Raw genomic sequence first — 12511 nt, 5'->3', positions numbered from 1 at the left:
CTCTTCAAGTTAAAACTCATTGTGATTATGAAAAACACTTGGCTGTTCCTCACTAAAAAGAGAAACCACTCTAAAAAGAGGGTGAGCAAGCTCTGTACTGTGAGTTATCTGCAGAAACGCAACTAGAACCTCTCTGACAATTAGCCTCGATGGATCCAGGGCACTCTGACAACTACTCTAAGTGTGCACCCCAATTAAGTTACTCATTTTCATGGGACTCAAATAAAGTTATTAAAATTTATTTTCCAAGAGCAGAGTTTCATGATCATGAGATGCATTATTCTTTTGTGATTCATTGTTTATGAATCGACAAGTTGCTTAGGAATAAACCCCAGCAAATTGAACAGGTTACAAATTGACTTCAGAACCAATCTGGAAATGGAAGATACGTTGAAATATTTACAGCATAAGGCAAGACTGATTTGCTACAGAGCCCTCGACACATGGCAGAGTAGACAAACTAAATACTGAAAGTGGGTTCACAGACAAATTATTTTAAAATGTGATTTTAAAATATCCTGTTGTGGCAGGGGAATCATATTTAATCAACATGCATCCTTAGCCTTGCCTCTGTGCATTATATGAGTTCAACACTGAATGACTGAGGCATGGAAAGTAGTTTACCAATTTTCAACAAAACGATGTTTTTCTCCCGCTGCCGCCTCCACTTACATGTTCTGAGGCTTAAAATACTGAAAGCCTGCACACAGAAATATGATGTTTTCATCCACTTGCCCTCCACACCACTCATGGGAAAATGATAGCATAGGGCTTCAAAAGAAAGAGGCTTCCTAATACCTTGTAGAGAGATGCTTAAAACTGTGTTTAATGCAGTAAATGTGTATAACTAAGTCAGACGTTGCCACCAAAGCAGACTTTTGAAATTGAATACAGAAAAGAAACGCAACAGGAAATCGCACGCAGACCAATGGGCAACATTAGAAGGTACAAGGCTTGCAGGGTATCAAAGAACTCTGCAAAACTGACAACTGGCAACAAACATTCGCGCATTGTCAAGTCAAAAGTTTGGCTTTTTCTTAAAATAGTCTCATCAGTGGTTCTGACTTCATCAATAGTATGTTGCTCTTTGGGCAGCATACATTGAAAAGGTGGTTACAGAAGCTTCGCAAATAAATTCTTTTAAAGTCATGATGTAATGAGAGCATACTTAGGTCCAAGACTTTCTGCAGAACGGTCAGCATTCTTTCAAACATACAAACAGAAAGATCAAAATAACCGTCACATCAGAAACCGGCTATCAACGTACCTGTAAAATAAACAAATCCAGGATGATCTTTCATGACCAACGCGGCTAACATAGAATTCTTTGGACAAATATATATACATTTGCTTGCAAAGTATTTCTAAATAGTCTTTTCAAAAAGTATTCTTAGAGTAGTGCAATATAACTTTATCAGCAATTGCAACCAATGAGAGGTAACCCAGAGCGGACCACAGGAACGCTCCTCTCGAGGATGCAGTCCTGCCATTCTTCCCGGGCAAAAATCCCCTTTAATGTCACCGGGAGCTACGACCAAGAGCTGTGCACAGGTAGTCCCTTAGGAATGAAGTCTCTGCTCACTACACGGGGAGCTGAGCGTGGAAGTCTACATGCAGCTACCAGAATATATCCCCAAGTACTCGTTATGCAGTGGCCACTAAGACATTTGAAATGTAAACGTTTCTCATCTATGTTCCATGTAATTTATAAAATAATGCAGTTTCCATGCAGCAGGGCACAATCGTATCAGAAGAACCAACTACATTATTAGCTATGGAAATAAACCTGGTATATCAGTTTTACCACAACTGCATTTTTTTCCTCTACACTATATTTCACATTAGTAACAGGTAATGTGTTATATCATTAAGCGTATTAATATGATCTCATGATTTGAAAGCAAAAACATTTTCTGCAAGATTTCCATATTAAAATAGTTATGTGCACAAAAGGTGTTCATAGCATGACACCCAAAGCAATATGGAGTTAGTCTGATAGTATTTCCATTACAGCAGAACCATGAACTTCATTCACTAAACTATGTAGTACAAATGAAGATTACTGGTACATATAGAAAAATCAGATAGGCAATCAGTTACAAACCTGGCAGTATTTTGAGAGAGACAGAGATTTTTAGGTCTTATAATGGAATGATAAAAACGGCAGGAACTTCTTTTGGGAGCTCCAGAAAGAGGTTTGCACTTGGTGTTTCTCATTATCCTGTAAGCAGCCCTACTGCACAGGAAAACATTGCACCAGGAGTTAACACCAGGGGCTGGAGTTCAAAAAAATCTGCTAAAACTTAAGTGCAGTAGGCTCCACTACGTTGTATTTCTCTTGAAATGTACAAAACATAGAAAATTGTAATGGTGACTTACTGGATAAAAATATTAATGCTCACAAATAAAATCTGACTGAATTTTTTGAGTCAGATTTAAATTTACACCTTTTGCAGATTTAGTCGACATGATTTGAGTATTTCAGGTATATCTTTGACCATCAGGCAGCAGTGCATATTTACCATTTTGATTCCTTTAATGCATTACGCGGTTTCTAACAAGGCTTTCAAACGGCAAAAACCCTACTAGAAACCTTCATCAAATGTGTCTTTACAGTGCGAAGTATATCCTCAATGGGAAATGCCTTTTTTACAATATTTACAAAATCTGCTCATTAGATAAAAAGGCAAAATGAATAAAAAGCTTAGAGAAAGGAAATGCTGTTTAGGTGTAGGCTTTCTCTTTTATCTTCCCCCGGCAGATGCTGTTCTCACCACGTGGAGTTGGCTAGCCAGGATTGGTTTTCTTCCTCTTGCTCGGGCTGTGACTGGGATCTTGTTTCAGCTCATGGTATTGCATCTGTTTAAACACAACGTTCAGAAAGAAACCGGTCAGGTGGCGCTTGCTAGAAAAAGAAGGATTTCTTTCTTTTTTTTTTTTCCCAGGGCAAATAAAGAAAGAAAAAGAAAACTATCCCCCTCCAACTACATGGGATCTGCAGCTGTGATTCAAGAACAACAGAATGACAGATCTAGAATAAGAAGGAAAGACAGCATTAAGAGAATCCTGCCAGGAAGGAAAACAGTGTTCCCACATAAACTTGAAGCAGGCTACTTCTTTTGTTTTCTCCATGAGCTCTAACAGAGAATAAGCAGTATCCTCTTTAATGAATCGGAAAAATATTCTTTGTGATCTTCCTTAAAAACTTGCTTATTTTCCAAGGGCTACCACAGCAGGGATCAGCTTCAGAGTGGGTATATGCACCCACAGCTCCTACTTATACCAGCTCTGAACTGAAACTGTTACCTAGAAATATGGAAAATACATAATCTTTGTGATACTGGAGGTGATTTATGTGCCTGACATTATCTTAACGCGTGCACCTTCTCAAGAGATTGCGTACTGCATCACAATGGTAATTCATAACCAGCTTATTTTTAAAGGAGTTTATGAGCACGGCTGAACGGTGGCCGCAGCAAAAACTTTCCTCCCAGGAAAGGAAAGTCTGGAGGGCTCTGAGTGCTGCCACGAGACGCTGGGCAAAGCCACCCGCTGCTGACAGCGTGTCGGTGTGGCTCCTTCCATCACAGTGCAATCAAAATAACGGCTTTAGAAGTTGTTTAAGAAACCCCCAGAAATTCACGATGCCACATATCAAACCAACTACTGTAAGGACACTTTAAAAACCATACACACCAATTGCACATCTGAAGGAACTCTGGATAGAAAGTCAAGCAGCTCATTGTTATCAATTGCATATGGATTTCGAAGCTTCTTTGTAAATTTATTGATGCCTGCAAAAGTGAAAGTTCAAATGTTACTATCATATTTTTTTTTAAAAATAAACATTAATGATTTTGTTTTCAAAATAATAAAAACAAAGAAAACAAAAAATAACGATTCCTTTAAAAAAATTAAACATATACATCCTTGGCAAAGTCCTAAAAAAGATTTTAGGATGCATTTCAAAGTCTGATAGCACTGAATTAACGAATGAATGAACTGTAAACTCAGGCTCTAAAAGTCAGAATCTGCTGCTGTGGTTGCCCCTGCTTTAAAATGCAAAAGTTCTAAGGGGCATTTTCAAATTCCTCCAATACTTTTTTTTTTTTTTTAAACTAATAGAAACCGTGGTTATTATGTGGAGGTTGCGAAAAGAAGAGGAATCAAGTGTACTCCATTTCTGTGGCAGAGAGGATGCGCAGTAATGGGCTTAATCGCAGGACAGAAGGTTCTGGTTGGACACAAGAGGAATCTTTCCAGGGCTAAGGATGGTGAAGCACACAGAAAATAGCGAAGTCTGCATCATGCAAAGGCTTTAAGACGCGTTTACACAAACGTCTGTCCGGGATTGGCAGATACAGATGATCCAACGGCAGTGCAGAGCAGGGATGTGATGCTCCCTTAGGCATCATGGTCTTACAATGCCTACTGACAACTACTGTTCTGAAGCACCGAGAAAATCCCCCCCCAAACGATGCAGAAAGCAGGCTTTTAAATTACACTATTTTTCTTATCACTACTTAGCATGTCAGGTCCATACACTTTTCACACGAGAACCTCTTGCGTGGGCTCTGGGAATATGCGTCTAAAACATGGGCAGGAATGGTACAAACCACCAACTCTCATGGGAGTGTGAGAAAGCTGGGACAGCATTAAAAATGTGCCATTCTGAGTAATTTATCAAGGCTGTATCAGAGGTAAGATAATAGAGCTTATCTTCCACAAAGTCTTTGGTGTCCAGGCCTTTCAGATAGCTTTCGCAAGGACATAAAGCTTCGGGATGGAGTGCACAAGCTGCCATTGCAGTAACACCCACGGCCTCCCACGGTGTGAATTCTGAGTCGGGCAGAGCAGATGGGAGATGCTGAGACCCCTTTATCTGGTGACTGGACAGTGAGTGCTGAGAAAGAATATCTGCGGTTCAAACACCTTTGTTTAAGAAGATACTTTGCGTCAGCAAGGGAATAAGAAATTCAAGGTCTACCCCATTGTTTATTGGTGTGGGCACCGGATGACCCACGGGTGAGTTCAGGAGGTGATACCGTCTAACTTTATCTCCTCCGACAAAGAAAAGAACCAGTCACCAGTCATGAAACTAAACACAAGAAGAAGTCACGGTCAAGCCTCAAGAAAAGAAAAGAGCCAAAGAGGTGAGACAGGACACACCAGCAGAAGCAAAAGCAAACAAGGGGATTAGGGTTTTTCAAAAAGCTTGAAAATGTTGAGATCAAAATCATTTTCTTTACATTTTTTCCACCTGAACAGCTGTAGCAGTTACCAGGACTCTGCTCTCTTGCAAACAGGATTAGAGTGCAGAGGTGGTTCCTACACAGTGATACAAAAGATAAGCTGTAACACGGGTAAATTTTAATTAAACAAAACCCTGTCTTCCCAAAGAAGAAACTAGACAGATGCTGCTACAGACCAGCTCAAACTTTCCTATGGCCACAAGTCAGACAAAGAGGTGTTTTGCTTTCGAGTGCAGGATGGATGAATAGGATGAAGAAATGTATACAGGCAGGGGAGGCTAGAAACACGCAATGATGGGGAAAGCAGGCGTGTGTTTGGAATACTGCATTTTTTGAAGAGACAGCTCTCCAAGCTACACGCAGGGTGACATGGCTCTGTGCAAATGCATCGCACCCCGAGGAGGTCGGGACTGACGAAGCTGCAGTTAAGCAGTACCTGCCTCGTCTCCCGGCACGACGCAAGAGGGATAGTTCCCTAAGGAAAGGATCTCCATGCACTTGCTGAATAAGAAGCCACCTAAACTGAAATACAGGAGAAAAATGTGGAGCCGGAACCTCTAGTGAAGAAAGGTGGTTGAAGCGGTATCTAGACAGTCTACTTCACCTGGGGACGGGGAGGGAAAGAGAGCAAGGTCCCTTTGCAATAATTCATGCCTATGTTATCCATCTGTGGTTGGGGAGGCATGGGCTCGATGCTGCGAGTCAAGGCTCTGCCTTAGGTGAAACAGAGACATTTCTTGGGGACTGTGACCCCCCCGGGGCATGGCAGGGGCTTGTCAAACTTCTGTGCTGAGTCTACAGTTCCACAGGAGTTGGAGGGCTATTATAACCTCAGGCGCTCACATGAAACCAAGCGGATGTATGAAGGCAAGTGCACAAGATGCCAGATCTGGCCGAAGAATGACAGAAAAAGGACACAGACCAAACACTTCAAACGTGAGTAACGAGATGCCAACCATCACGTGTGTGCGAGGAAGAGTGAAATTTTGGAACAAATGAAGAGTTTGGGTTTCACCCAAGTGATACAGGGTGTGTGGGGAATAAATGAAATTATGAGACAGGAATGGACAGCAAGCCCACATGCTTGCTTTGTTTAGTTCCATAAAAATTTTTTGTTCAAATCTTCCTTACTGGTTCTTCCCCACTTTGTCTATTCTACTACATTTATTTGTGAAGACTGTAAGAATATTACTAATACTGGCTGATACATAACAAATATATTCTTTGGAGTCAGTTCAATGATTTTACACTGTCTCTTGATATCAGAAGTTTTTACAAAGGCATGATTGTTATTCTTTTCTTTGGAAAGAAAAACTACCCACAGATTTAATTGAGACAGTGCTCTTCACAAGTCTGCACTACTGAATGAGGGTACAGCTGCTGGTGGCGTAAGATGTATAAAAAATGTACAAATGAAAACCTGAAGCATTATTTACAACAGATGTGTAAAATCAGTATAAAGAATAAACATAGGGACAAGTAGTGAGAGCTTGGATCAATCACAATTCCGCCCCCCTGTACCCTCCCAGCTTCTGTTCATTATCAACCAGCCAAATACCACGTATACCTTTCTGTCGGACTAAAGGTGACCCTTTAAACAGGTTTCTTGTTGCCATGTTTACATACGCTTCCACAAGATAAAGTACTGCCGTAAAAAAGGCATATTGTCCTAATTGCACTATATAGATTGAAATGCCTCTGTTTGCGTATAAGTGGTGAAAATAAATCAGAGTAATATCTAGACAAAGCTACACTTTGATATATGAAGAATCCTCATGGCTACATGTTTATAGTATGATGAAGTCTAGAATGCCAGCTAAGAAAAATGCATTTTGCAGGTGGGCCTAAATCTTCAAGCAGTTGTGATTTTCAACTAACCTGTCTGTTTCCATCATGGGGCAGCTTCATGACCATAAATACAGAAAAGTACTGACAGTGTAAGTCATCCCTTAAAAACCAGTTTTTTCTAAGTGGCACAGACAGTTAAAAAAGGCTTTACTTACCCCAGACAAGGACAATGTATCTCAGTGGGATGAAATACAGGATAATGGTGAACACGAAGAGGGCAACAATCGCCAGACAGCTCAGGAATGGGACAGTCCAGTTGAATGTACTAAAAGAAAAATTAACAAAAGTCAGAACTGCTGTCACCCGACAATAAAAGAACAAACAATGGGCAAGACGGGGAGAAGTGCCAGTTTCCATCGGTGAGAACACACTGAAACTACAAACTGCTGCACGGATGCTGGACATCAGGGTGAGCTTGGGCTTGGACCCCTCCCAGTGCAATTGAAAGGAGGTCCCGGCTTCGCCCACCCGCCTGCCGACAGGCACCTCTCCCGGCCCAGCTGCGCGCGTTCTCCAGAGGAAGCATCACCCCGCTTTTCGGAAATGTCAGTGCCCACCTTCAATGTCAGCATCAGGCAAAACACACACAATTCCCTTCTGCCCCGATGTACTCGCACGGGCAACCCAGATCCCCTCCCTTCAACACCACCGCAGAGGGAGGGTGCAGGAGTCAGAGGAGTGCTGCCGAGGCTCTCTGTTTTACCTCCTCCCTGCTCTACCATAAGGACAGAGCAAGCACTTAGAGGCCCTTCTGCTCTGCTTGGTGTGCACTTGCACCCCCCCGACAGAACAGTCAGTCCTGAAGACAGGGACAACACAGTGGATGAAAGAAGGAAATAAAAACACTCTGGGTGGCAAAAGAAAAAAAAAAGGGGGAGAAAAAGGATGGAAGGAGAAGAAAAAAGAGGGAGTGGCGTAAGATAAAGTACACTGTGGGAAAAGCGAAGAAATACTTTATCTTCCAGATAAAATAAAATCAAATAAAGATTATTTCTTTATGGATAAAGGAAGAGAACTTCTGGGATCCCATCAGAGTTTCAAGACATCTGCTTTCCAAAAAAAGCCCCGGATGAAAACACCCTTAACAAGGGTCCTAAACGCTAGGTTCTGATAAAAAACTGCTGATCACCAGCTTTTGCAGAGGTTGAGGTGTGGGCAGAGAGGAAGCGAAAGCTAACGAGTCTTGAAGCAGCCGTGCTGGGGCTCTCCAACCGCTGTGTGCGGGGAAGAGAGAAAGGCCAGATGGCCAATTTATACATATGTCCCGCAGGAACGCTGGTTAAAGGGAGCTTGGCTCGACGGGATTCTTCCATGAAGGCATCACCATGTCAAAGGTGCTGCACGACATTTATCCAGAAGGAAAATGTGTCTCTGGCTCTAAATAGTCTGATGATACTCTTTAAAGTATTACCACTAGCTACATGCCCAATCAGTGTGATTACATTATCTTGGCTTCTCTGGCTGAATAATTGCAATTATCTGAATTGCTAGCCATATTTTTCATAATGAGCTCTGGCTTCCTGTGTTTATTTGTCTTCTTTTCTCCCTGGCAATTTTGACATGTCTCCAGAGTGAACATTATGTTAGTGTCACTTGGTGTAGGATCACTCCCTTTCTCCTCAGGGGACACCTGCTCTTTTCCCCTCTTCTGCATGCATTTGGGATGAACAGAAGGTTGAGGGTCTGCTCATGTTCCTGTGACTCGGCTTTGTGCAATGGATCACAGACACGCCATGTGTGGGAACACTGGCTCCTCACTTAGCAAACCTCCTTATGTGCTGTGTTAGCACAGCACTCAGTACAGGTTTCCCATTATAGTTTTAGGAACAAATTACAAAGATTTATAGGAAGATTCGGTCTCGCTCGGTTTTGAAAATTCTGTTGCTCTCATCTGGTATACAGTAGAACAAACCCTACTTCCAAAATGCACAATTAGAAAAACTTAATCATCAAGACAACTTCCTCGAACAGCCTTTTGATGAAAGACTTCTTTCTGAGAGAGGCTTATTTTGCTTGTCCAAAAAACCGTGCACTATAATGTGCTTGTGCCTGCCTCTGCTGCTGTGAACAGGGCCTGCTGGGAAGTGTCCTCTCAGGGAAGTTTCCCAGGCCTTCCTATTAGGGACTTTGCTCTTAAACAGCAACCTCCTCCTCATCCCGATTCTGATATGCTTGCCATTTCTGGTAGATTTAAAAAAAAAGGCAGAACAACATGATAGATGAAAGGAGGTTGTAGCAAGGTGAGGGTTGGTATCTTCTCCCAAGGAACAGGCAATAGGACAAGATGGAACAACCTCAAGTTGCACTGGGGGAGGTTTAGACAGGATATTATGAAAAATTTCTTCACCAAAAGGGTTGTCAAACACTGGAAGAGGCTGCCCAGGGAAGTGGTGGAGTCGCCATCCCTGGAGGTATTTAAAAGCTGGGCAGACGTGGTGCTGAGGGACATGGCTAGTGGCATCTTGGAAATGTTGGGTTAGTGGTTGGACTCGATGATCTTAAAGGTCCCTTCCAACCTAGACAATTCTATGATTCTATGATCCTACTGCTTCTTGCAGGCTGACCTCCACCCAAATGCATGTTTCCTAAAATGCATTTCCAAAAGTCAGTACTGATTTGGGGGCTGTACCCCTTGCGCAGGCTATGGTCTCATAGGTGTGGAACACCAATGCGCTGCAGATGGCACCAGCACTGGATGAGACAGGAGCCTTACGCTAGATCACATCCCGAACAAGGCACCACATGGCTCTAACTCTAACTCTAACTTGTCCTTGCTGCAAAGCCTCTTGTGAAGGTTTTCTATCTCGTTGCGGCTCTTGGGTCATCTCTCTGCCTCCCCCTCTGCCCTCAGTGGAAGGACGGCTGCAAAGGCGCTTCTCCCAGCTTCTCATCCGGCGAGGATGAGATGCTCCGGCTTTCAGGGGGCCGAGAGATAAGTCAATTCTCTCCCTGCTTCACAGCCGATGGCTGGAAGACGTCTTTCTGGAACCCGTCTGATCCCAAATAATAAACCTTACACTGCTGTTCACTGACCATGATGAAAATACACCAAACTTCCTTCAGTAAATCTCAGAACCTCTCTTGTTTAAGGCCTGAGTTTGTTGGCAATTCTTATATATCATGTATTAGGTGTTACAAATTACATGTGCTCTAGGAGGAAAGGTTTTGATAACTCACATAAATACAACACTTCCAGCAATGGAACATATGTATATCCTTAAAATCTGAAACCCCTATTCAGCTCTGCTTATTTCCTTTATCAAAGCTGCATTTTTTATTCTGATTTTAAATAACTACTGTTAGGCCTCACAACAAGATCCTCTTTCTGTACTACTTTAAAGCCTTAATTCTGGTTTTCTTTCCCAATTATATTTCTAAATTCCAGAGTTTATATGACAGGGTTTTCATTAACTGAAGGCCTCCACAAAGTAAAGTAAATATAGATGAGTTTCAACAATGGATCATCCAAAACTGGAGTCCCCCACAAAAAAAAAAAAAAAAAAAGAAAAGAAAGAAAAAAAAGAAGAAAGATGATCTAACTCTTTCTACCTCAACTCAGAAAAAAATATGAACAGTATCAGAGAGCAATCCAGCACCTGTGTCAGCACTTACTTCTTGATCCTTTCTCCAAAGGAAGCCACTTCATCAAGGATATTCTGAACACTGACACACACCTCCTGGATGGCATAAAGTCTGTTCATAAATCCTTTCTTTTCACTGTCCTAAAGAAAAGAATAGAATTAGTTGAATAAAAGAACTTCTGACTGTAGGAAAAAACATGTGTCCACCAGTTAGGGTTCAAAAGTGCACGTGTTATGGATTCATCTAAAAGTAATTGGTAAAACCTGGCAATCAGAAATCATTTTCTTGTTCTTTAAGCAGTGCATATTGACAAGAAGTATGTTTTAGTATATATGCTGAGCACCACACAATTTTGTTTGTCATTGCATTAGTTTCTAAATATGTATTTCAAAAAGCCAGGTCTCTGGTTTATAAACATTTTGAAGGTGCCGACCTCATACATTTGACTCAAGTGATAAGAGTCAAAAGGTGGAATAAGGGCAGTTTGTTGAAATGCTGGTTCTTGTGCTGATGTAGGTGCCAGGAAGATAAACATTCCTCATGGGAGGCACTAAGTGAGAAACAGAAACACCTGAGATCCTACAGAAACGGCCCCCTCTGGCTCCAATATGTGTTTAAGCTGTCAGATGTACCCATCATCCCCATCATCACCTACTCTACCTTCCTCATCAGCTGGTGGGACTGTGCTCTGTCTCTCCCTCTCATTTTTCCTTACTAATATTCAAGTGCCGCTACCATGAAATGTATGAGAGATGTAACTCTGACTGCCTTTACAATATGATTAGTGCAGCCAATAAAATAAGCATATAAAATGCTAGCTATGCACAAAACGAAAGATGCAGAGGAGGTGTCACTGTAGGAAGTAATGTAAGTACTGCCTTACTTACTCAGGTTTCTATACACTATTGGATTTTTAGTCGCAAAGCCATCAATTTATGATAATGTAAATGTCTAACCATAATTTCATTTTTGTTAAATTTATCAAGATTCTCTGTGCCCCTAAAAATGTGGAGGGTTTTTTTTTTTTTTTCAACAACAGAGTGACCATTTGTCCCTCAAAAGCAGGACCCATCCTGCACATGAGTGTCTTCTCAAAATAAGAAATGGAAAGAAAAATATTTCAAGATTGGCAAAGCATTTGATAAAAAAGTTGTCCAACAATTTGCCATCACAAACCGCACAATACAACAGTCTCTGTAACTGACTCTGAAGTCCAGCACCTAAGAAATTAGCGTACGTTGCATTTCATTCTTTCTTTTCTTTTCTTCTCCTGATGCTTAATTAGCAGACAGTATATTGGTTCACATATTTTGTTGTCATTTTTGCTGTCTTAACAAACCAGGTTGGACGAGGAAAGCATCATTGAACATTTAGTCATCTGAAGTTACTTCAGCAAGACTGGATCTGCAACTATGTCACCAAGATTTCTTGTGAAGACGTTGAAAGTGTTTAGCTACCAAACACAGTTTCTCTAAAAATAAACAATCATGAGGGAGAAAGACAGACAGAGGTGGAAAAAGCACTTCCAGTGATTGTGTGTAATTAAAAAAAACTCAAACACTTCAGAGACAGCAAAACAGACAGTTTCTTGGGCAACATGGAAGAGCTTATGTTCGCAGTCAAGATTAATAATTATTTACACCACAAATAAATATTTTTGGTTTTTGAGGATGACCATAACCACAACCACCTACGCCAACTACATCCAGTGCTGCACAGCAACACCGAGTCATTTGTGAAGTTATTTCTTGAAGCCTTGGCAATGAGAGCATTATGGTCCCCAGGTACACAGCTTCAGAGGAGACGCAGTGTATATCCAGTGCGTTTCA

At 41.5% G+C, this 12511-nt stretch overlaps 1 protein-coding gene across 5 annotated transcripts in view; it reads right to left on the bottom strand.

The window, feature by feature from the left end:
* Positions 1 to 254: 254 nt before the first annotated feature.
* The window catches only part of MCTP1 (multiple C2 and transmembrane domain containing 1), a 288478-nt gene continuing 276221 nt past the window's right edge, over positions 255 to 12511 (bottom strand). For 4 of the 5 annotated variants that reach the window (XM_063320277.1, XM_063320276.1, XM_063320275.1 and 1 more), the window contains 4 exons: positions 10713 to 10822; positions 7256 to 7365; positions 3697 to 3794; positions 255 to 2859 (listed from right to left, as the gene is read on the bottom strand). In XM_063320277.1, coding sequence (XP_063176347.1) covers positions 2788 to 2859; positions 3697 to 3794; positions 7256 to 7365; positions 10713 to 10822 — 390 coding nt within the window. In that variant the 3' untranslated portion in view covers positions 255 to 2787. The remainder of the gene's footprint in view (positions 2860 to 3696; positions 3795 to 7255; positions 7366 to 10712; positions 10823 to 12511) is intronic. The other variant, XM_063320279.1, reaches the window with a different exon arrangement.

This window comes from Chroicocephalus ridibundus, chromosome Z (genome assembly GCF_963924245.1).
Source record: "Chroicocephalus ridibundus chromosome Z, bChrRid1.1, whole genome shotgun sequence".
Taxonomy (NCBI): domain Eukaryota; kingdom Metazoa; phylum Chordata; class Aves; order Charadriiformes; family Laridae; genus Chroicocephalus; species Chroicocephalus ridibundus.
This window is presented reverse-complemented; position numbering and strand designations above follow the sequence as displayed.